Source organism: Lissotriton vulgaris, chromosome 12, assembly GCF_964263255.1.
Source record: "Lissotriton vulgaris chromosome 12, aLisVul1.2, whole genome shotgun sequence".
NCBI classification, from domain to species: domain Eukaryota; kingdom Metazoa; phylum Chordata; class Amphibia; order Caudata; family Salamandridae; genus Lissotriton; species Lissotriton vulgaris.
Window position 1 is genome coordinate 603,386,239 of NC_141700.1, and position 26,393 is coordinate 603,412,631.

General features: G+C 43.0%; 1 protein-coding gene across 1 annotated transcript in view; it reads right to left on the reverse strand.

Moving 5' to 3' along the window:
* The window catches only part of PHLPP2 (PH domain and leucine rich repeat protein phosphatase 2), a 631,402-nt gene that overhangs the window by 341,670 nt on the left and 263,339 nt on the right, over positions 1-26,393 (reverse strand). Inside the window, exons 5-7 of the mRNA XM_086945488.1 lie at positions 13,354-13,479; positions 3,012-3,166; positions 2,642-2,788 (exon numbers count right to left, since the gene is read on the reverse strand). Of these exons, the coding sequence (XP_086801614.1) occupies positions 2,642-2,788; positions 3,012-3,166; positions 13,354-13,479 (428 nt within the window). The remainder of the gene's footprint in view (positions 1-2,641; positions 2,789-3,011; positions 3,167-13,353; positions 13,480-26,393) is intronic.

The window sequence follows — 26,393 nt, forward strand, 5'->3', positions numbered from 1 at the left end:
GACCATTTTGTGTGTTTTTGTACTTTTGTGGTTTTGGAAATTGAACCGAATAAAGTATTTCTTGAATTACCATCTTGGAAAGTGCCTGTTATAAGGTTCAACACCACTCATTTTTGAAATCATGGCATTCACTTCGGAAACTACGAAAATGACCACGTTTGAGATCTTTCTCACAACACTGCATTCCACGATCATTCAGCTACTCTTTGGTCCAAAAACTCCAAATAACACCACTCACCCATATGGGTGGTCTAGATCATCGAGATTGCAGGGAAGTTCTGTCAGCGTCGGCGCTCAGCAAATGCTTAATGCCACAATCTACCAAGCCCAATTCCTCAACACCATGGTATAACAAACATCACACCATACACAGACAACAGAAGAGGACCTCATCCAACTCAAAGTACTCCACACACAGATCCCTCAATCCCTCATCACTAACACTAAAGCCACCTTCTGCAAGACCGCCATCACTGAAGCAGCCAAAAATAGCAAAACACTCTTCAAGTCTGTCAAGCACTGCATCAACTGTCTCCCAAACGTTCCAATACCACTATCTGTTGACAAATGCAATGCCATCAATTATTTCTTCACCAACAAAACTAGATCCCACATCAGCAATATGAACCAGACAGTGACACTACCTTAAAACCACATTACTCAAAGTGGACAATATTCACCCTAATGTTGCTCACTAAACTCATCAACTTTCTAAATTCAGACAAGGATGTTTCCTACAAAGGTGAGATTTTGTAATCATCCATTGTAAAATGCCTTAACGGAGATGCCCTCACACCCCTCTTCAACATTATTAGCTCTCCCCTCAGCCAAGAAACCTTCACGGGTGCGCTTAACACACAACAGATTACAGCCCACCTGCTGAAGAGAGCAAGCTTGAATCCAGATGTTCTTACCAACTACCACCTCCTCACCCACCTTCAAGTCATCAATAAATCCAAGTAATCGCACATCCAGAAGAGTAAATCAGAAAGTATAAACTTAAAAAGTAACAATAGTCTGACTTTAGACTAGGCTACAGCACAGATACTGACGCTCTTCAAACAGTCAAAAATTAATCCATTAAAACTGAAAAACCCTACCATCTGGTCTTGCTCAACTTCTTTATAGCCTTCAACACAGCTAACCACCAAGCATTGAGACACACATGGGTTTCGAAGCATGTGAGCCTGACCTTACATGGGTTACTCTAACAGTCCTGCAATGTCTCACCTTCTATCTTGCAAACAGCTACCAGCTCGCCCAGATGAGAACCTCAACATCCCAAAAATTACCAAACTCCTGTGGTGTACCACTACATTGAACCCTTCTCCCACATGGCTGCAATTCAATGGAATGAACTACCGCTAGAATTACGTCTTAATGATGACTATATGTCATTTAGAAAAAAGTTGAAAACCCATTTGTTCCCGAAGTTTTAGTTCCGGACACAGTGGCATCTAACACCACCTCACCCTTACCATGGATCTTGCTCTTCCAGCGCCGTGATATCCTTTTGGATGAATGTTGCGCTTTATAAATAAATAAATACTCACTGCCAAAAACACCAAAATCCTGAATATGCAGACAACAAAAATGTTTACCTCCAAAACGCCTCAGCCCTCATTCAGAGAATCCATAATTGGATGCAGAGCGCCTAACTAAAGCGCAACCGGACAAAATGGAATTCCGCCTGTTCCTTAACACTACCAAGCAACCACAGACTGGCTATCACAGATGAATCTGGGTGGCTTCATCCTGAGCAGACACACAGTCTAAAGTCACCTGTGACACAGACTAATCCATCTAAGAAAACATTGACAGGAAAAATAGGCATCCTGGTATCTGCTCATCTTCCTGAAAAAAAGTGAAACAATATCTTTCCTGCTCAACACCAAATTCAGAACTACAGTGCAAGTCATAGACTGCTCCTACTTAGGATGTGGCAATGCAATACTGAACACCCTCCCCAACTCCAAATTAGTACCCTTGAAAGTAACTTAACACTCTGCAGCACGTCTTATCAAGGACCTGCACACGTTCAACCACATCCCCCTACACTGCAGAAACTGCCGTATCTCCCACTCCAGGCTTTATTACTCTTAAGACAAGATATTTAATAATACTCCAACATAACTAGCCAAGTAACCGCTCATTTCAGGCAGATAGCAGCTCATCAGGAGGTGCATCAGCATCAGAAGAGAGACCAAGAAACTTAAGAAAAAAAAAACAGAAGGCAGACTTTCTCTAACTGTGCATCCAGGAACTAGAAAAATACCCCCATCAACATCAGAAATGCTTCAACTCTACTGAAAAATCAGAAAGAAACGGAAGGCAGAACTCATCAAAGACCGATATCATCCACACTCAATAATAAGCTATATGTCACCTTCTCCAACTATATTGTGCCTATATCATTCTAATTCCCATAGTTTTGAGCAAAAACATTTGTATTGCTGTATTAACTAGTACATTAGATGAAGCAGTCAGAGCCTTCACTCTACAATTCTACACAGAAGGTACTATGTGCTACCTACTTATTTAAACTCAGGTGTACCTATCACAAACTTGAACGCAAAAACATACCTTCTTCACCACAGCCCTCATTCTAAAAGGGGCTGTCTTAGCAAGACAGAGCACTCACCTTTGGAGATTTCCAATCTCAATGGGCAGTTCGATGAGTCCATTGCAAGATAGGTTGAGCTCAGTCAGAGTGCAGATTTCACAGAGCTGGGTGGGAAAGGCTCCTAGCCGATTATGGGACAGGTTCAGACTCTTCAACTGTGCAAACCTACACAAACATATCATTAGTGATGAGCAAAGACAAATCTAAAAAAGCCCTGAAAGATAGGCCAATGCAAAGAAAGCTCCCTCTTACATACTTTCTAACACTGTCAGGAAAGATTAAATTAAACACTCACATATCCCACACCTCAGAATATTGCACTCAATTTCTCCAATCCAAGTGGCCTTTACTAATTTGCTCAGTTGAATGTGATAATTTCAGGACTTACCGGCAAAGATTGCTGAGGGCTCCGGGGCCATCTAACTTCAGGAAATTGTGCCGTAAATTAAGACAGATGAGATCCTGACTATAGAAGAGATATTCAGGCACCTCCTCAAGGCTATAGCAGGAGAGATCGACCATGCTTATTTGCTGAGAGACCACCTACGAAAAATAACAAAGTTGCCACATTTATATATCAAGTATGAATGCAACTCTGCTGCAATACCAAGGAAACATCCAGAGCTCCCCAAATGGTTTGTAAATAATAATTTGTAGTAGTTGCTACAAGTGTCCCAAAGATTTGATTGGCCATTGTACAGAAGATACATTTATATAGTCAAATCAATAACATTCCTCCTAACCCAATCAACATGAGGACTTGGAAAAAAGAACCCCCTACCTGTTTTCAATCAATTTCAGCTTTTGTCAAGACAGGAATGAATGACATGACTACCAGAAGCTTTCCTTTGCAGCCCATATACAACATTCAAAGGATGGTTATCAAAGGCATGTGTTTACAAATAGAGCAGAGAAGCCATTCAATACAATATACACACACGTCAGCTCAAGGAAGGGGCAGTGAGGATAGTTATAAGTGTAAATGTTAATGTTTCATTTGAAGATGCCTCGCTCTAAGTTAACAATGCTAACTAAAGTTCCACCATCGCCTCCATTTCACAGTCTCAAATTCTGGACTTACTGAATCAAATACCAAAATAGTACTCACAGTGAATAGGAGGATGAGACAGATCACACCCATGAAAAGGGTTGAAGAGGACTATTCGGCCAAACATGAGCTTAGCCTATGTATGAGGTAGAGCTCATTAAAGAAGAAAATAAGTTACCTACCTGTAACTGTACTTCTCCAGTATTGGAATCATTCATAGATTTACATGCTTGAATCATTCCCTGTCATTGAGATGGGAGTCCCCGGTATATTAAAATAGCAATGCAAGGTTAACTGGAAATAGAGAAAGGCCTTAGGACCCTTAGTTTTGGAACCTATCATTGTTTTTTGTAATAAAGAGACCAAATATAGGTTTCAACCAATCAGAATGCCCTACCTCCTAGAAAACCCCCGAGAGAAGTTCCAGCCCCTCATATTTGAAAGCACAAATGTAGGAAACATACTTCTGAAAAGCAAGAAAGGTGAGCTTCTCAGGGGAGGAGGGTGGGTCGCATGTGAATCTATGAAAGATTCCAATACAGGAAAACTACAGTTACAGGTAAGTAACTTATATTTTTTACTCCAGTATTGGAAATTTCATAGATTCACATGTTTGAATCAGATTACATAGCAGTTAAAAGCATATTGTTCAAATAAATCTTTTGTTTGTACGTGTTTGTTCTTTTATTATCATTATATTATTGATTAAATCATCTTTAATTTTTCTTTGGTTTTTTTCTTTTGATGGATATAGCATGCTAAAAAATAGAAGGCAAATATCTATTCATATGCAATAAGGATACACAATACAAGAATACATCATTAGGAAACAAAAGTGCATAGTTTAGCACCACTTGAGCCACTGATGTGTTGTTGCGGATTGTGGATTTCAAGTACTTTTGCCTGGTGTAGGTATGTGCGCTCTTCCAGGTAGCTGCCCTACAGATGTCCTGGATTGGTGTGCAGGCACACAGTGTTGTTGATGCTGAAACGGCTTTAGTAGAATGAACGCACACTGGTGTCTGCAGTGGCTTCTCTGAGGCTCGATGGCAATCTCAAATGGCACTCGAAATCCAAAGCGCAATACTCTGCTTGGATAGAGTATAACCCTTTCTTGGAGCACTATAGGCTAAGAGTTGAGTAGACCTACAAAACCTCTTAGTTTTCTGAAGATAAAATTTTAAGTATCTTTTTATATCCAGCGAATGAAGAGCCATTTCCGCTGGCGTTGCGGGGTCTGGAAAGAATGTTTTGAGGATGAAAGGTTCATTTAAGTGAAAACCCAAAGGAACTTTAGGAATGAACTTAAAGTTGGTGCGCAGATCAACTGTATCATCCTTAAAGTGTAGAAAAGGTTCTTAGATGGTAAGGGCTTGAATTTTGCCAACCCGTCTGGCCAATGTCAATGCCAGAGGCATGGTTACTTTCTGTTAAATGAATTTGAGATCAGCTTTGTAAATAGGATTGAACAGGTATTTCATGAGTTGTCAAAGGACTATGTTGAGCTGCCAGACCGGTGGAGATCTGACTGGTGGCAAACCTCTAAACAGTACTTTGAGGAATTGCTTGACAATTCTAGCTGACCATAACGAAGGTAAGGTAGAAGACCTCCTAAAACGAGATATAGCCACTACATGGACTTTAATGGAGGCATGGGCCAACCTAGAATTTGCTAACAAAAGGAGGTAAGGAAGAATTTCAGGAGGTGAAAAGGAGAAAGAGTGTACGTTAGATTCTTGGCACCAAACCCAAAAATGCTTCCACTTTAGTCGGAAGGTCATGTTAGTGCTCTGCACTCGGGCATTGAAGAGTATCTTTCTACATTCATACATGAGGTTAAAGTGGCAAAATTCATGGTGCTCAGGAGTCAGGCTGCTAAATGGAGCGAATTGGGATCCGGATTCAACACTTGGCCCTGGAACATCGTTAAAAGAGATGGAAAGGGATCCAACAGAATGTGATGCCTCTACGAAAGTAGGATGAGTTCTGTGTACTAATGCTGGTGCGGCAAGATGGGCTATGAAGATGATTCTCCAGACTTCTGCTCTCATCTTCATTAACCTTGGCAGAAGAGGAATTGGAGGAAAGGCGTGGGCAAAGATGCCTGACCATGCCATCAAAAACGCATTCTCCCATGATTCATGATGGTGATACCAACTTGCAAAGAACCATCATTTTGTGTTCTCTGGGGTTGCAAAAAGAGCAAGACTTGGCTTGCCCCAATTGAGAAAAATTTCATTGAGAATTGTCTAATCCAACTCCCATTTGTGACATGACGACTTTAGCCTGCCGAGAGTATCTGCTGTTGTGTTCTGGTTGCTGGGAAGGTGTTTTCTGCCTTTAGTGTTACTCTGTTGCCAGTTGCCCATTCCCAGATGCATTGCGCCCCTTGAGAGAGAAGGTGAGATCTGGTGCTGCATTGTTTGTTGATGTAGTGCATCATGGTCGTGTTGTTCGTCTGGACAAGAACTGCTGAAACCAGTACATTTGGTAGAAACGCCTGTAAGGCCAGATACACTGCTTTGACTTCCAATAGATTGATATGGAGGTGCTGATGTTGTTGTTGCCATCGGACGTTGACTTGTGACTTGTAGACCCTGGAGAAATGCTTCCCATACGTCTAGGGAGGCATTGTTTATACTAATGAGCGGAAAGGGAGTGGTCAGAAAAAACAGACCAATTGAGATATTTCTGCATTGGGTCCACCAGAAGATAGCTTGAACCATATTTGGTATGATCGTTATCAGATCGTCAAAAACTCCCTCCACTTGTCTAGCTCATTCTGGAGAGGACGCATTCTTAGACAAAAGAATGGAATAGGAGGGATGCAGGATGACATCATCCCTAGGAGAGATTTGTAACGGCAAACTGAAAGAGACTTTCTTTTTTGGATTAGCTGAGCTAGAGATATCAGTTTGAATTGTCTTTTGACTGAGGGGAAAGCCTTGTTGAGAGCTGTGTCGGGTGTAGCCCCTAAGAAGGTGTAGTTTTAGAAGGATGCCAGATAGATTTTTCTGGATTCAGGGTAAAGCCTATTCTGCCGAACAGTCTTATGCAAGCTGCTGTGGATGTCTGAGCTGCGGAGATGGATTACACCTAGATCAGCCAGTCACCTAAATAGGGGAACACTTGATGTTGTTGATTTTCTTAGGAAAGCTGCTACCAGAGCCAAGCATTTTGTGAATATTCTCGGTGCAGACTTTAGGCAAAACGGAAGGACTCTGAATTGATAATGGCTCCCGGCTATAATGAATCGCAGATTTCTGTGAGAGACATGGATGGGGATGTGAAAGCATGAAAGTATGCATCTTAAAGGTCGAGGGTGCACATGGAATCCCCTGGTTTCAAGAGCAACAGAATCTCCTACAAAGTGACCATGCAAAAGGACTGCTTTTTGAGGTAGGTGTTGGGGTGTCCTCAACTCAAGAATAGGTCGCCATTGTTTGAAATTTTTGGGGACCTAAAAGAAACAGGAGTAGAACCCATTTCCTCTCTGTGATACAGGAACTGGTTCTATTGCTCCTTTCTCCAGCACTGTAAGGATCTCTAAAAGCAGGAGGCGTAGATGTTTTACAAAAGCTGGTTGAGGTGGAGTATGGGGTGGAACCTGAAGAAATTCTAGAGTACCGCCATATCGAATAAGGTTGAGGACCATTGGTACATTGTTATTTTTTGCCAGTGGTGGTGATGTTCTGATTTTTAACCCCCTAAATGGCCAGTGAAGGAAGATATAGCTGGAGCCTGAAGGTTGTCATTGGTTTTGAGGCAAATCCCTTTCCTGTTGCCCTTCTCTACCTCTTGGGGTAGGTCTGTTGTATTGTGCTGGTGGTGGCTGACATTGAGCGTATTGAGGATGGTAGGGCTGAGAGGAAGAGGTGTAAGAGGGATACAGATATTGCTGATAACCTCTCCTGTGCAATGGAAGACCACTTCATTGAGCTCCCCTAAAGGGAACCTTCAGGTACTGAAACGTCCTTAATAGTTTGGCAGTGTCAGTGTCCGTCATGATAGCCAGAAGTGCCTCATGAACATGTTTTCCGAAAAGGGCCTCCACATCAAAAGGGAGGACAATGATTTTGTTCTGGACCACTGATGGGAAGGATGTAGCTCTGAGCCAGCCCTGTCGACACAAGACAGCCGCACTTGCTAGTAACCTAAACGTAGTGGTAATGTCCATAGCACAGTCGATAACCTCAGCGGAGATCCGCTCCCCCTTCCAGGAGGAACTTTTTGACCTCTGATTTACCCTCTTCCAGGAGTTAATCTAAATACGGCGCTAGGTTACAACACATCTGGCGATCATATCGCCCCAAAACTGCAAGAGCATTGGCTGCTCTGACCATGAGTGCTGACATAAGAGAACCTCTTCCTTGCATTGTCGAGGCATCTGTCTTCTTATCTGGATCCGCTGTTAGTGGAGCCGATGGGTTCTTTGACTTCCTCTCCACAGCCTTTGAGATGACAGAATCAGGCTTTGGATGGCCTATAGGACAAGCAGGAGCATTGTCCGGGGCTTTATGTCTCTTCGCTAGTCGGGGAAGTAAAGGTGTTACAGTGACAGGAGCCTTCATGACCTCTTGGCCCTCCTCCCATATATAACTGACAATGGGCACTTCAGACACAGGCATCCTGAAAAGCTCCTTAAAGTCATAAAGGAAACATTCTGATTAAGAGGAAGATATTGGCAAGTAAAAAGCGTTTGGCAGCTCTCTTATGGAATCCACAAATATCCTCCGATGGAGAATCAATTGGAATTGGTGACGGAGATGATGGTGCGGGTATGAGATAGTCATCCCATTGGTGCAGGTCTCTAAGTTCTCCCTCTTCATGGTCATCGTCAGTGATCACAGTGTCCTGTTGGCGAGCAGGCCGAGGTGACTGGTGAATAGAGGTAGCCAATAAAGTTGGATCCCGCTGTGGAAAGGATGGAGGAATAGACAGCGGTGGAGCTGGTAATGAAGGTGACTCAGTGGGAGCGGACATTGTTGGAAACCTTTTCTTATAGTCTGACAACGTGAATTGTGAGTCAACAAGCAACGAATATGGCATGCAAACCATCTCCTCCTGGCATTGTTGGCGATACTGTTCTTGAGAAACACGGTAACGTTGATCCTCATATTCCTCTTCATAGTCATAGTCCCCTGACACTTCAGGTATAACTCTGCCGGACTGTGAGCATATCCGAATGGACCATCCCCATCGAGTCCTGCTCTTCCAGCAGATGTGAATGAAGCAATGGTGTCTCCTTATTGAAAGAGGTGTGTTCTGGTGTCAGGTGTCTTTCTCTGTCATGTTATCTATTTTTTGCAGATTTTACAACTGTCAATGGGATCGTCGATGGCATCATCGTTGGAACCGCAGACAAAACCATGGTGGTTGTCAACAGACGCAACGATGTGGAAGTCGTCGACGTTGTCCTCTATAACGTAGGCAGAAGAATAGCCGTCCCCAGAGTCGAAGTCTTCAACCAAAAATGTGTCAACTACGAAAAACAGGTAGAAGAACCTTATGTTTCCTTATCTTCTAGACTCCTTCAGGGTTAGGGGTTCATAGGCAGTGAGTTTTGTAGCCCTGAAGAAAGTAGAGTGGCCTATATGGGCAGTAAGAACTCAGCTGAAATATGTAGACTAATTCATTGATGGATTTAAAAACCATTAAATTTCAGAAAAACATCCAGCCATATAAATTATTGATACCCACTTAATAAATGGAAATCTAGGGATTATCTATAGCCATTTTTAACTGGAACCCTGCAAATATTTCCAAGAAAATATTCTTTATTAAGAGCTTTCAAAATATCTCCTCATATTTCGTTGAGCCCATCTGGGTGGTATTTACATACCCGGTTGAGAGGAGGCGCCCATTATGAAGCCTGCCGCCATATGATGGGTTAGGTGTTTCCTCTAATATCAAATAGATATTCCTGTAGGACATGATAGGAATCCCTATATATTGGACTGATTGACAAGTGTGTGATTATACTCTGTGTGGTTTGATGTGTTAAATAAGGAGAGTGTGCTAAGCCCTTTTAAAAAAACTTTCTCTCATTCTCCTTGTGTGTGAAGAAGATTGAGATAGGAGATCCCAGAATCACCAAAGCCCAGAATAACAGATCCTCCCACTCCTTGAGGTTTAGCCCTGAGTGTTGCGGACCGTTGTGAGAAAGTCCAGCATGGGTTGCTGTAGGGCTTTGACCTGCACTGGGTCAGACGAAGGACTGGAAAACATATTTTAAGGCAACTGCGACATGAAGGTACCAGATTGGGGAGGAGGGGTTTGTCAAGCACTGAGGACGAGCCCTTTATCAGAGAATGATGTGTACATGGGCCCAGGGAGGGGACTGCTTCCTCAAAGAATAATAAGAGTTCTACTTCTTATGGTAATTTTTGTGTTGGTTGTAGTAAGATCTCTTAGGAGAAAGCCCCTTGAAGGATGACCTACCTTTGGGATAGGGAGTTCACTCTGGAGTCTCCATGCAGGCCTTAGTAGCCAAAAATAACTTAAATGACGTGCAAGAGTCGCAGGCTGATGCATGATGTCCTGACCCCAGATATCACATATAGGTCATCATGGAGGTGCAGAAGAGACATCTTCTTATGGCAATGTCATCAAGGCTTAAAACCTGAGGCCCTTCGAGGAGAAATTTGACCCAGTCACTGTCACGAATTGAGGAATTAGTCTGCGAAAACACCAACAGTGAGGGCTCCTGTCCACATTGATGAGGTGCCGCCAAACAGGAAGTGATGGCAGAGCGCAGGTTAGAGACTAATATGCTCCCAGTTATGTGCCATTCAGAAGCGGAGTTGCTGCTGTAGGTACTCGGCACTACCTGGTGGTACTATACAGTCTTTGCTGGTGAACTGTTTTCCAGACCAATTTAAAGCCTAAAAGGAGTATTCATAAGGCAGAGGAATCTGCAGGAAAATCCTGATCAAAGTCTGGGCAAAACGAGGTTGGACTCATGTCACATAAGAAGCCCTAATGGTGACAATGGCACAGACCATCTGCAGTAGAGACCACCTGAATACTACGCTTCTTTCTCACGTGTTTTTGACACTTGCTTTTCTTGTTCATGAGACACTTCAGGGTAACAAATCAAGGTCGGCTCAGGAGACACTGACTGGACCATCCTTCATAGCCTGATCCTTGCCTTAAAACTTTCAAAGTGCCTGTTCATAGAACAGATTTCTCAATATTCCCTAAGCCTGCTTGAAAACCTAGGGATCAATATATAGATGTGTTTCAGTGGGGGAACTGTTGTTGTCACCAGAGCATAAAAACACCATTCCATGTCAGAGACGTGGTCTTCGATAGACTGCGCTTCCACAGCCTTGCCCACGGTAGTGCCCAGTTCAATGTAGGACTAAGTGGACTGTGGTACAGGACACTGGCAGGATTTTGGATCAGTATTTGGATCCCACAAATAGTGACCTCTTGCAGGGAGGAGGCCTGGTCAATAGATCCTTCCTAGCAATAGAGCTCTTGTATCTGGATAGGGAACTGGCAGTGGAATTGATGCCAGGGTTTCTGGTTGGGACAGGGGAACCTGGGGTCTGGGTTGATTTGTAGACTTGGGAACAACAACAGGGATTGAAGGAGATGCACCATAGTCAGCTGTAGCTGTACAGGTCCTGGAGGGTCAGTGTTATGATAAACTGCCTAGCCTTCTGCCTTTCATTAATGACATTTAAGAAAGAGTAGAAGGTGTGCATTGACGAGAGCATTGTTTACAAGTCAGCACACAGGTTCAAGAGAAGCTGAGACGAATTTGTTAACTCCTGGTTCAAAAGCTCTTATTCAGAGGAATCTAAAAAGTTTAAACTATCCACAATAGAGTCCACTTCCTTGAAGGGTTGAGGAACAACCAGTAACCAAGATAAAAAAAATCCCTGAGAAGAGCAACCACCTGTACTGAGACACTCCTGTGAATTCTGTGGCTGAAGAGAATAGTGTCTCAAAGATCTAGACTAGTAGGGTTAGTGAAAGATCATGCACTCCTTGGTACAGTGATTTCAGGTGTCAGGGAGACATCCCAATAGGCTGCAGTGGATGGGTAACGTGAGAGGTATACACAGATGGAATAGTGCCTCTTCATTCCTCTGCTTCTTTCTGTGTCTCTTGTGTTTCAGCAGGGAGGGTAGGACAGATAATGTGTAAGACAACTGGGAAAGGTATGCAACTTGAACTACTACTTGTGCCAAAGCTCTCCATCCACTGACTAACGGCTGAGCTGGCAGCCTGAGACCCTCAACCTAGCAGTTAAATAATGTGGCTTGACCCGATTATAAAGCAGAGCCCCAGAATAGCAGTCTTTTGTTCTTGGACTCCTGTGTGCTCGGCAACCCTTCTCTGGACTGTATCAACTGAATCAGGCTGAAACAAATCTTTGATAATCAAGAGAAAAACTGCCATTAAATTACTGGTTTTCGAGAAGTTACTCACACCATTTGATTTGGGCAAGTAGAAGTGACCACCATTTAGAACTAGGTGGTCCACGCAGGAAACATTGCTGCCTCACCAACACAAAGATGATCTGGCCCACAATCAGTGGTCAAGACCATGTTACTAACCTCCAGACTATTCTTCCTAACAAAGAAATTCAATGTCTTTTGCAGGATTGATACATTTTCTCTCTGCATGCAACAGGCGATTCTTTAGGAATCGTGTACTGATATGGCACACAAAACCATGTGTGCACCGAATGACAGCCACCGAACAAGAGGAGGGGATGCAGGCCAACTGTTGATAAGTCTGTGACAAGATTCCCATGACTTAAAGTTTAGGCTTAGGGCAGAACACTGCCCAAGCTGAAAGATGAATTAAATGGATGAAGAATACTGCAAAAAGTGTGAAAGAAAGCAGCAGCATATTAAGGCCTAGGCACCTTGTTAAGGATTTGCTGAGAGCAAAAAAATTGGGTACTTAGGCAATCCATACCATTTGAAAAAAGCAAAAGGGTATGCATTAGTGCAGGGATTGTGAGTGAGGTATCGAGTGCACAACAACAGTTCATGCTGAAATTTGGACTAAATGACTTCTGTACCAATCCCAATGCTTTATCTACTTTATATGAAAGTTTTGCTGAGTTCCCTTTAGATGCTTATTTATCAACAGAATGATACAATGGGTGGTAGCACACTTCTTGTATAGCCACAGTGAGCACTATCACTGCACTTTCCAATTCAGTGAACAGTAAAATCGAGTAAGGCTCTTAAGACCTTCACAGTGAATTTTTATGACTAAAATTTACATACAATGAATTTGAGCCAAGATGATAGGTAACTGAACCTTACTGGACTTTACTACACCGCACCCCGTCAAGCCCAGCCCTCGTGTTAAACCAAAGACAGAAAGGAAACATTTAGCCTCTATAGACCCAGCGCACTCACATCCCTTCACATGACATTCTTCAACATGATTTTGTTAAAATAAATAATGCCCAGCCAGACTCAAACTCTGTTAACACCATGGTAAATCGAATACAGTCTACATCACTCCTTTCACTGTTATATCTTAGTTTTCAGCAGAGGGCTCTATAAAAACTGTGAAGATGCAATGTTCATTTCATCTTTACATCCTCTCCCAGTAGGGCTCGGTAGATTTTGCAAAGCACCTAGTGCTCATTTTCCCTGGATACAAGTGATTGTACAATCCATAATGCTGAATGGCAAGATTTGCTCACCTTGGATGCCTGCCGGTGCCACCTCTGGTAGTCTGCAAAGGATTCAAAGCAAACATGATAGGTCTGTGCTTGTGCCCCCGCTGAACTCAAAGCAAGGCAGTGTTGTCGGCGCTTCACCTCTTCAACCTATCGGAAATAAAGACCTGCGTTATCTTCCTTTGCTGTATATTACAAACTCCCCTTAAAACAATTTCTTACAGTAAATATTTTTTAAACATCTATATAAGATCGTGAAATGTATTTACAGAAGTAAGTCCACAAAGTGAAATTAAAATCCTGTGGAGAGGACTCACAGAGTGAAACCGCTTTACGTGCAATTACAATAAAGTATACCCCAATAAACTTTTATGCTCTTAAAAGGTAGCTTTATATACAGGCAAGAAGGAGCATATTAAACCACATGCTCTGCATCTAAATGCCAGTTTAATTCAGTGTTATTATACTCTCTTCCCACCCCACAACTTAGTGTTAAAGCACCCGCTTTCCTAGTCCCAGACCATTTTTTCAGTTCTCCTAGTGTGTCCTAATTTTCAAGTATTCCTGTGCTCATATCGCAGTAAATGCCTATTTTTTGGCACTCATGGAGCGTTGGCATTACAGAAGGAAGTACAGAGCTTCTGGGGACATATAAGTATTATGGTTTTTGAAGGGACAAACGCTTGAATCCATACTGATCCCAAGAAGTTCTACTTTCATGTGTATGGGGGCTTGCCTTCATGCAAGTGAGTCAATGCTTCTCCCACTGCACATGTGCGGTATGACAGGTGCAAGGTCAAACTTGCTGGAAGAAAAAGCACACGTACTGTACACCACATATGAAGAGGCATTCAGTCAATCGCCACAAGGGTTCTCTCTAGGATAGGGGGGTCCCAGGAAGCCCCGATACAACCCTCAGCAGGTGGACACCGTCCTGCCCCGCACCTGCCTGCAGGGGAATCCCTGAGTACCCCCACCCTTCAACGCGCTAGTACCTCTGCATGAAGAGAAAGATGGACCAGCAGTTTCCACCTGATTGTCCACCTTTCGATGCTGCAGTATCCTATCACCTCTGACTGAGTTTGCACCGAGGCAGTGCATTTTGTACGTAATAAGGCACAATGTTCCTGTGTGCACAGAGCGCATCAACAGTGCACCATTTTACATAATGCAGCCTCTGGTCTTCTGTCATACCCATTTCTCCTTTCCTATACTTTGTGCAAGCCTGTCTACTCACTGAACCAGGCCTACCAAATATCCTGACAGTCTTTTCCTCACCTCGCTCTATCAGTTCTCCAGCAAGCAAGCCTCCATGCTCACTTGGATAGGTCTAACAAATCTCAAACCACTTTGAATGTCTCCAACCCACAACCAACTAAAGTTAACTTTAGCCAACTTGAGTATTAGTTTCCTGTTTGTGGCCATTTAAATGACACCATGAAAAACCTTCTTTGAATGGTGATATTTCTGTCTCCCATGTCACTCAACAATGTTTACTTTCCAAGCTCCCTAATCACCAAGTGAATGTAAGTCCTGTGTACGAAAGACACAGAGGCATAAAGACTCAGAGAGCATCCCAGAAATTAACAGACATTTTCCATAACCAAAACCACCTTTGAAGATACTCCATTTCCTGAACATTGCTATTGTTTATGATGCCAATTACACTGGTCCTCACACTCTGTCCTTTTAGTATTAAAAGTGTTTAGCCTCCCTCTCCCTGGGTCACAATAGATGAGGTTAAACTTTACTTTTCTTTTCTGGTATGATATAAGGCAGACTCACCAACAACTCTTACTGAATGAAGTGAAGCCTGCCTCCTACGATTCCACAGTCTTTATATCCTTGCTCCTTCACCACAACCACATACCTTTCTTTGGGTTCTTGTAAGGTACCTCCAAACCAACTCTGAACTCTTCTGCCTCATCTTTATCCATTCATACACTCTGGGTAGGGAGACAACCATTGCCACTTCTAGTCCATCTAAAAGGATTATGAATCCTGTTGCATAACACCCCCGTTAACCAACCGGTCCCTTTTTTCCGAAGCTACAACATCGTAGAAGTGAGAACCTCATTCTTACGTCTGACAATCCTATTTTGAGCATCCTGGCTTATATTGTGCCCCCTCTTTTATTGAAGGCCAACTCTTCCCTACCAAGTCAATGCACTTAACACCACTTCCCTTGGTGGTCATCCAGTAAAGACCATACATGCCACGGCCAAACCCATACCAGTGAACCAAATTACCCTTGTCGAGCCCTCCTTTGAAGTCGTACATAGAGAAGGGGTCCCAGAACAAACTCCTTACAAAAAAAACAATATTCAAAAAGACATCTATAGACAATACAAGGACCAAGTACATGGATTCACTGTTATTTAATCACAATGAATCAAAAGGTTAAGTCATTAGAAGATTAGATCTGGCATATACATTCAATTACTGTTCAAAATGACAAAGTGCCCCAGGGTGAATGGGGAGAGGGGAGGCAAGGTCAGTGCAAATGGCGTGCAGGGGTGTAAGGGGAATTCAGAAAAGAAGTGCTGGTCAAACAACCCTTGACTGGAAATAATTAGAGATTTGTTGGCTCCCACACGAAGCCACAGTCAAAACATCAAAACATCAAATGTTTAACAATTTCATAAATGCCATGTATTTAGAGCCATCACGAATAGATTCAAACTGAGGCAAATGCTGGCAGGTTCAAAGGTTGTCGACGTTTCGACCCCAATAGCGTTATAGGTAACGATGTAGCCTTAAAAGGGGGTCTTCCTCAGGACAGGTGAGGACGCGGGAGTGCAGGGGGCAGGAGACCTACGGTAAAACAATTAAGAATAATAAGTAGCGAGAGTTTATAAAAAAAAAACATTGAGTGGAATGGAAGGAAATGTAAACATTTACTGTGACAAAATGTTGCCAACAAATCTGTAATTGTTTCCAGACAAGGGTTGTTTGACCAGCATTTCTTTTCTGAATTCCCCTTAAACCCCTGCACACCATTTGCACTGACCTTGCCTTCCTTTTACCCTGGGGAACTTTTTTTGTCATTTTGAACAGTAATGGAATGTATATGCCAGATCTAATCTTCTAATGAACTTAACCTTTTGATTCATCGTGATTAAATAACAGTGAATCCATGCACTTGATCCTTGTATTGTCTTTAGATGTCTTTTTGAATATTGTTTATTTGTAAGGATTTTGTTCTGGGACCCCTTCTCTATGTACTACTAGACACCTTGGTCCCAGGGACTTAATTGGGTATACCCTTTTTGGTAACATCCTTTGAAGTCAGTCCTTGCCCACATCTCCACAAGATATGTTGATGATGCTGCAGGATTGAGACTATGCAAGTCAACATTAAACCCTACCCCTCAAGCATTGGCACACACTTTCCATATTCGTTCCAAAACGTGAGAAGCATTGCATTCCGTTATGGGGAATCTGCAATAAACACTTGCAACTATTAATCTATTTTTCCCTATCCATCCTTCAACTCGTAATGTAGTAACTGAAGCTTTATCATCTGGGGATAGAAAGAGCTTATATGTATCGAGATAAACTGAAAATTCTAGTGGGTGATTTTAAGTCACCTGTGGAATTTGCCTGTCTATTTCTTATGAAATTAAGGAGGGCGCATTCGATGGGTACTGCTGAACGGATTAGAGGCAACATTGCTTGCCATTCTAAAGTATGTGGTCAGTTAACAGACTTGCAAATTATAAACGGATTTAGAGCCGCATAGTGGAGATTTCTTGCACATATGTTCTCTTGTAAAAGAGGACAAGAAGAAAACAGACTAGATAACACATTTGGAGGGCAGTTGACGATAATCAGGTGATGAATCGGGTTGATAGCGATTACTACCCAAAAAACCTTGTTTATCTGCCAAAGTAGGAGGAGCGTGGTATAACAGATAATTGTCAAAATAATTTTCGAAATTTCACAGAACAAGGGCACATATAGGTCAGATGGCAAAATGGAACTCTTAGGAGATGCAGGCAAGAGATCTTTTTATATTAGACGGAATTATGCTTTGTCTGGGTAGTTTGTCGTATCTGGCCCCATGAGATAAATCAGCACTGTTATTGAAAAATCTTCCCATATATGCTGTAAATGTAAATGTAAATGTACTGCGATTTATATAGCGCACGTATCACCCGAAGGCATCAAGGCGCTTGCCTTGGGAACCCGTCCTGGTATTCCCCTGTGAGATAACCCCAGCAAGGTATTCACAAGGTGAAAGCCAGGCATCCTGCCGCGAGGGGCCGTAGTGGAGATTAAGCAAGATTCCTGTAAGAGTCGGGAGTGTTGTATTCTGGGCAGTATGAAAGAGGCCCTAGTAAATCCTGTTAAGATCATAGGTGCAAAAACCTGAAAAGGGATCTGAAAAGAGGTTCAGAATAGCAGAGTATCTGTTATCCAGAGGTGAAGAATATTCAGACGCTACTACGGTCATATGTCCCGTGCAGGCCCATTGTCGTTTTCCTTATGTTAGCCTGAGCATGTTGCAGGCTTCTCTCTGCTTTGCTCATGTTACTATACAAACTGATTTTTTTGCTTAGTGCCTCGCTGTACTTTTGCACAGAACCTGCTGTTATTTTTGCATTCTGTTCTTTCCTAGGATTCAGTCTGAACACGGTAGACAAGGTAAAACAACAATGCCCCTTGTTATTCTGTTTTGGTCAGGCTCTAGCACCTAGACACAACACACAAATGCAGCTGTTGTTTGGGAACACATACTCTTTGTCATATAGGTATACACAGACACGCAAATACACACTTGAGAGAGATTTTTCTGAGAAGAGATTGCGAGTACACCTGAGTCGTAAAACTTTCATTTGTGCATGCTAAGTTACGGGGTCCACTTAAAAAACACCCAGAGATCTTCTGATATCACCTTTCTTCCGTAGAAGGGAAGGGGGGTTACTTTACTCTTTCTCATACAAAGACAGCTCCTTTTATGACTTATGGATTACTTACTATGACAGTATTTATGTTAGGCATCTCCTTGTTTATTTTTACACGTATACTGCATATTAGAGCACAATCGTTAAAATAAATATTATAAACTTTTCTTAGGTCTCTGTCAGATCCTATTGTGGACAAGTAAGAGTGTGAAAGCGTAAAGGTGTCCTGTCACTACGATTCCTGTAAGAGTCGGGAGTGTTGTATTCTGGGGTGTCTAATCACCTGTTCCTCGGTGAATGAATAGGAGGGCAAGGAGACACTATAGCTAGTCGTCCCGGGTTCATGGGTACTTAGGTGATAGGATAACTCAGTCCCTGCCTACTAAGGTTCTATGGTCACAAGCATAGTTCTGTGATTTTGCAGAATCCCTGCAACACAACACTTGCTAAAATCCATGGCGTTTAGAAGATCTGTTCAATAAAAAAGAAGGGAATTTGCTGGCTTAAATTAAGACTAATTCTAGAGTACTACTGTTTCCAAAAAGGGGCTAAATATTCAAACCTGTTGGATCGAGAGAGGAAAGGCAACAAGTGTGCCACAGAGCTACATTCTAGTAAAGATAGCCAATTTAGTTATTTTGCAACCTTTTATGAAACAAGAGTAAATTGTCAAGAGTTGAAGATATCTGAAGGGGAATGCAGCAGGACTACAATGCCAATATTGATCCCAAAAGAGCAAGTCCAACTGTCATTGATTAACCAAAAAAGGGAGGCAAGGCCACTGAACCAGATATAATTCCAATAGGTTTCTTTGGTTTGGATGCACCTCAATTACGGGTTCCTCTACTGGTATTGGTTAATAAGGTCACGAGGTCTGGCTCTCTTTCAACATTTGAATTGATGAAGAAAGTATTACCATTGTTAAGACACTGGATCACATGTTGCCTAGTATTTAGCTGTTAATATCCAACATGGGTGGTGTAGGCAAAATCAATGACCAGCTACTAGCCAATATATAAAAAAAATGCCTGGATGAGAAGGGATGCATCGCTGAATATTAGGAAGAATTTTGACTGCCACTGTTGAGCAAGGTCTGCACCTATCGATCTGCATCATGAACTGTACTTTCCTGCTTCTGCCCCTGTCTGGCGTTCACTTTGAATCTGTGTGGTGGTAGACTTTCAAATTCCTGAATAGCGAAGATGATTTATCAGAGAGCCTAAAAGTGCTCCCATTTACGAGATTCACATACTGCATCCTCGGTGTGTTTTTGTACTTTTTTGTCTCTTGCCTGATGCGACTAAATATTTTTTTCACAGTATTTTGTCTCTTCTTTTTGGTCACAAAGAACAACTTACTTATGTTCGGTAATGCTCTTTCTGATAGATACTCTACTTAACCACAGATTCCTCACCTTTTGAATATTTCCCAGGAATGAGATTGGATCCAGAAACTTTTCAGCACTATGTCTATGTGCTGGAAATGACGTGCAAGGCTGTACAGGAACCATTCTAGAGCATTGACGTCAGTTGCTTTTCAGACTGTTTGCGACCCCATACACAGAGCCCCAAAAGATAATTGGTGGGGGCCAGTATGCAAGAATCTGGGGCTAGATAGAGTCTCTACCAGAAAGAGCGTTACCAAAGATAATTAACTTCTGATACAGACTTCTAGCCATAGATTCATCACCTTTTGAATAGATACCAATGCAGTACCTAGATGGAAGTGGGTCAGTGAATGGACTCAAACCAGAAAGCCCTGCAGGACCGGTGGTCAAAATGTCCCTTTGGACAAATCTGACTATCCAGACAATAGTGCTTTGTGAAAATATGGAGGGACGCCCAGATAGCCTCCTGGCCATTGTTCAGGACAGGGACTACGTGTGCTAGCAGAATGGTAGCAGCTGTTGCCCTGGTAGAATGATTACGCAATCCTTCCGGAGGCTGCTTTTTAGCCAGTGCGTAGCAGATCTTAATACAGAACACAATCCAGCAGGAGATGGTTCTCTTCTGCACAGCCTTGCCTTTCTTCACTCTAGAGTACCCCACAAAGAGCTGATTGTCCTCTAGATATACTTTGGTACTATCTATGTAGAAGCTCAGCGCTCTTTTGGAGTCCAAGCAATGGAGTCTATCCTCCTCCTTAGAGGGGTGAGGCGGAGCATAGAACGCCAACAAGGTTATGTGTTGTCTGACGTGGACCAGCGTCACAACCTTAGGCAAGAAGGATGCCCGTGTCCCAAAACCAGTTGGTCTGGGAAAAAGGGGTCTAAGGCAGGCAGACACAAAGAGCTTGAAGCTCACTCAGTCACACACTGTCCCAAAGTGATGGCAATGAGGAACACCGTCTCGAGAGCGAGGAGCCGCAAGGAACAGCTTTGAAGCAACTCAAATGGAGTGAACATTAGAAATGTGAGAACCAAGAACAATATGTACAAAAAGTAGGAATTGTGATTTCCTAATTGCAATTCTTACCAAATTGCAATTTGGAAATTACAATTCATAATGTAGGAAAATGTAGGCAATTCCGAGTTGGTCGCAATTTGACTACCTTATTAATATTATTGAGGTAGGTCGTAGTTTGTGATCTATTAGGAATGCTGCCCATCACAGGGATGGTTGCCTGCTGGGGTCAGCAGACCACCATGTGCGTGACTGTCTTTTAATTAAACAATCTTTTTTTTTTTTAAATTATTCAGCCTATTTTCTTTAAAGGAAAATGGGAGGCATTTAAAAAATAGAAAATGAACTTTTAAGTGTAATTTTTTAAGAGTAGGCAGTGGTCCATGAAACCACTGCCTGCTCCTAAAAAATATTTTTGTTTACAATCTCAAAGTGTAAGGAGTCCCTTGGGGACCACTTCCAATTAATGAATGGTTACCACTACCTTCTAGTAGTCGCCAAAAGATTAATATTTTGCAACCATAATTTGAACGGAAAACATTAATACTTACCACAGCAATTTGGTAATTAGAAGGGACGCACTAAACACACCCTTTCCAAATACTGAATCGATATGTATTTGCAATTCCAAATTGCAATTCACTAACATGTTAACAAATCGCAATTTGGAATTCATACATACCAAAACTCTTTTTTGCGTTTGCAAATGGGCCGATTCGCAGACCACAAAAAAGTTTTGTACATATTGCCCCAAGTTATGGTTCCACTGTGGCATGACAAAGAGAGAGGGAGGCAACCTCAAAAAGGCAGAAAGAGCTGAAAGGTACCCTTTCACTGTGGCCAGAGCAAGGCTGTGCTGGGCTAAGGACAAAAAAAACAACAAAACGTGTGATAACTTTGCCTGGAGGGGGACTATCTGCTGATCACAGCAGTAAGCCACAAATTTATCCCAACAGGCTTATACAGTTTTTGTCGAGGGACGGCTGGCTGCCAAGATGACATTAACCACCTCTTGATGAAGGTGTTCAGTTGTTGACGCTCAATCTCGAATCATGAAGGTGGAGATTGTGCAGGCCTGGGTGTAGAACCCTGCCCAGCAGGTCCTCTCGGAGGGGTAGCCTGATGGGAGGACATATGCTTAAGCCCAGGAGTTCTGGATACCATACTCTCTGTGCCTAGTCCGGGGCCACTAGGATGACTTGGCTTAGTCGGTCCTGGGAAGGGCTAAAATGGGGAATATCAACAATTGGGTTCCTGGCATGACAAGGGTGATGACATTGGCAGGAGAAAGGTACAATAGAAGTGTTCTTATGCTGTTCAATGACACGTGTATAACAGCAACGTTCCTCCGACAATTCCTATTAAATGGTGGAATGATTTCAGCGTTCAGGAACACTTGGGGGAACTGAGGAACCGGAGACAGAATCTGAGGGTGTCCTGCACTAACTATTCAGCTTGGGAACTGGCATGATAGCTTTATTACTGTTATATATAGCTATGCTGGATGTGCAAATGGTAAATCTGGGGAGCGCTAGAGCTAAATGGTCCACCAATATCGAGCAGGAGCTGGAGGACAGAAAATGGTTGTTCAGCCTAAGCTACAAACAGAAAGTATCTGGAAATGCCTGGTTTAAGTTAAGTCAGTTGAACATTCTTTTTTATAACAATCCTTACACTCAGAAATGGCAGAAAGAGGTCTCCCAGTGTAGGCAAATGTACAGATGAAGTACGGCAGTGGGCGGAAGTCGAAGGGTCAAGACTGCATGCTGAAAAGCAGATAGACGGGGAAAGGGCGACACTGTAAAATTAACTTAGTGGATGCATTTGAGCCCTTCCCAGGTAAGCTCACCAACAGCATGTGGTAGAGCACAGCATTTTCAATTCCTGTTTAGCAGCATACCTCTTCCCCAGATTTTTTCTTTTTTATTATTTTATTTGTAAAATTTTACAACATATATTCGAAACGGACATAACACTCTTACAAAAGGAATGAAATAAAGTCCATAACCAAAAACAAGACAAAGGTGGGACATACATTACAATATTAATACAGTACACATCTGGAGTCATCTTACTGATCACAGAGGGGGAAACTCAGTCTAGGGACCTGTTACGTATTGCTCACCCACAAAGCGCCTCAACATGTGAACTTAACAGAATCCACTCTGGTACCTGTTTTGCTGCCTTGGCCTACCAGCACCAATGTCTTCCTCTCAAGTATATATTGCTTGTACAATCCCCAAAAGCCCTTGGGACGATTCTGGGGAGGTAGCAGCTCATTGTATATGGCAGATTGTGTATTACAATAAGCATGTCTGCTCTCCAATCACCTATCAATGGAATCGGCCCCTGGGCCCAGCGCATGGCAACTCTAGGCTTTGCAAGCAGCCTACCCATCGCTATTAGCTTTCTGTAGCGTTTATCAATTTACATGTCATACCCATGTCATACCCAAACAAAGCTAGGAGCGGGTTTGGTACTAGGGCATGTTCCGTAATCTCCCCATAATAGTGAAAACCTCACTCCAGAATTTAGAAATATCAGGACAAAGCCATGCAATATGTAAAAACCCTGCTTCCTGTTCCAAGCAGCGATCACAACGGGCCGAATCACGCCACCCATAGCGAAACAACCTGACGGGGGTATAATAAACTATGTATTTAAAATTTATTAAGCAGTGTCTACCATTTAAGGATATGTGCTTTGTGACTTTACGGCAGTACCTCCAGCATTTATCATCAAGGATCAAATCCAAATCTCTCTGCCAGTCTTGACGGGCCTAATTGCATTGTGTTGTCTTGGGATCTAATGAGAGCGAATAAAGTGTTATTATTATCTTTCTGGGGATATCTGCGCGAATGATATGCATAAGTATAATAGCGTGTGTACCGGTCCATCTTTGAACAAGTCGTCCCAGCTACGTATAGCACCATCGTTGAAGAAGTCTCCTATCTTTAGTATACCCAGAGTTTTTAAGCAAACGGTATGAACATAAGTTACTTACCTGTAAACTGTGGTTCTCCAGTATTGGTATCTTTCATAGATTCACATGCTTGAATATTCCCCGTCGTCGAAGTGGGAGTCCCACGGTACATAAAATAGCAGTAATATATGCATATATAAGTAAAATTATTATAATTATAAAAATACATATACATATATAAAATACAGTAAAATATCCAGAAAACTCAAAAGTACCATAGAACAGAATAGGCCCTTAGAAAGCCTAAGGGAGAAACTCAACTTGGCAACACATCAGTGTCATTATGTTTTGGTCCAAATTCCAGCCAATCAGGCTGTAGTTCCCTCTAGAACCTTCTCCTCAGAAGCCCAAGACCTCAGATTTTCGTAGCACAGAGTAACCAAAAGTGCCCGAGGAGAAAAGAGCCTCCGAGGGGAGGACGGGAGGGTCGCATGTGAATCTATGAAAGACACCAATACTGGAGAACCACAGTTTACAGGTAAGTAACTTATGTTCTTCTCCAGTATTAGGGGTGTCTTTCATAGATTCACATGCTTGAATAAGAGTAGAAAGCAGTAATCATCATATAAGTCATAAAGGTAACAGTAATTTCAAGCATATAATAGACATATCATATTAAAGAGAAAAACCTTTATGACAGGTAGCAACAGAGGCTCACCTTTAATGGAAAAGATTCCGCAGCACCGCTTGTCCTACTGCTGCATCTGCGGCATCTGTTGACTGCAGACAGTAGTGCTTCGTAAAAATATGGCTGCTCGACCACGTAGCAGCTCTGCAGATGTGTCGCAGAGGTACCCCCGCAAAGAGGGCAGTAGAAGCTGACACAGCTCTAGTTGAATGAGCACGTACTGGAGCTGGAAGAGGCTTGCCAGCCCGCTGATGACAAAAGGTAATAGTGGAAGAAATCCACCTAGTAACAGTTTGTTTGGTAACAGGTTGTCCTTTAGAGACCGGGCCATAGGCCACGAACAGTTGATCAGATTTCCTGAAGGATGCAGTGCGCTGAATATAAAACTTGAGGCAACGTTTTATATCCAGGGAATGTAATGAACGTTCCGCAGGAGTTTGTGGATCCGGAAAGAAAGTCTTTAAAATGACCGGTTCATTGAGATGAAAATCACTGGGAACTTTCGGAATAAATTTAGGATTAGTACGTAGTGTAACAGCCTCTTTTGAGAACTGGAGAAAAGGAGGCTGAATTGTGAATGCCTGAATGTCACTGACACGCCTAGATGACGTCAAGGCGAGCAATAGGGCAACTTTCCACGGGAGGAATTTTAAGCTTGCTGAATGGATGGGTTCAAAAGGAGGTAGGAGGAGCTGAGACAAGACCAGGTTTAAGCGCCAAGTAGGTGGAGGACGTCGAATGGGTGGAAACATTCGGAAGAGACCTTTGGAAAACTGTTGAATAATTCTAGACGAATACAGTGAGGTAGACCCATCATGAAGGAAGCGGGAGAGAGCCGCAAGAAATACCTTCAGAGTGGAGTGGGAAAGTCCTGACTTTGCAAGGGATAAGAAGAAAGGCAGAATCTGTTCTGGTTTAGCAGTCATCGGATCCAAGGCCCTGGTGTGGCACCAGACACAGAAACGCTTCCACTTCAACTGATAGGTTTTAATGGTGGAAGGAGCACGGGCGTGCGCTAACACCTTTCTACAGTCTGCCTCGATGGTCAGACGCGCAAATTCATGGTGCTCAGGTTCCAGGCATGGAGTTGGAGGTATGCTGGATCTGGATGGCAAATCTGCCCCTGCTGCATCGTGAGGAGGTGAGGCAACGGATGAAGCGGAATTGGCTCGCACTGGGAGAACAAGAGAAGGTCCGGAAACCATGGGCGTCTCGGCCACTTGGGTGCGATCAAGATGACTTGACAGGGTTGAAGCCTCATCCTGTGCAACAAGCGTGAAATCAGAGGAAGCGGAGGAAAAGCGTAACTGAATGCGTTCAACCAGCTGATCGAAAATGCATTTCCGCTTGACTCTCTGTGGGGATGAAGACTTGCAAAGCGTTGGCATTTCTTGTTGGTGATAGTCGCAAACAGATCTATCTGCGGATGGCCCCACTGGCGGAAAATGAACTCCAGAGTTGGTTGATTGAGTTCCCACTCGTGGTTGTCCGAGAAAGACCTGCTGAGTGTGTCCGCCAGAACATTGGAAACACCCGGCACATGTATGGCCGTGAGATGAATCTGGTGATGAATTACCCAATTCCATATCTCCTGTGCTTGTTGGGAAAGCAAAAGGGCCCTGGTGCCGCCCTGCTTGTTCAGGTAATGCATGCTGGTGGTGTTGTCTGTTCTCACCAGCAGAGATTGACCTTGAACGATCCGTTGAAAAGACTTCAGGGCCAAGGAAGATCGCGAGAAGCTCTAGGCGATTTATATGCCAAGTGCGTTGGACCGCAGTTCATTTTCCTTGTACTGACAGGCCTTGGAGATGTGCTCCCCAGCCCTCCAGGGATACATCGGTCGTAAGTTGGAGTAGTGTCTTGAAAAGACCGACCTTTTGAAATGTTTGGAGGGTGAGCCCACCACTCCAGAGCCTTTTGGATGCGGGGCGTAAGAAGGATCCTGTCGTTGAACGATCCTGAAATCTGCTTCCACTGCTTGTCTAACTCCTCTTGGATGACCCTCATATGCAGTCTGCAGTGGGGAATCAACTGCATGGCAGAAGAAGCCATGCCGAGGAATGATTTCATCTTTCGGACTGAAACGTACAGTTTTGACTGTAGGGATCGTACCATCTGGAGCATACGGTCTTGTCGTTCCTGGG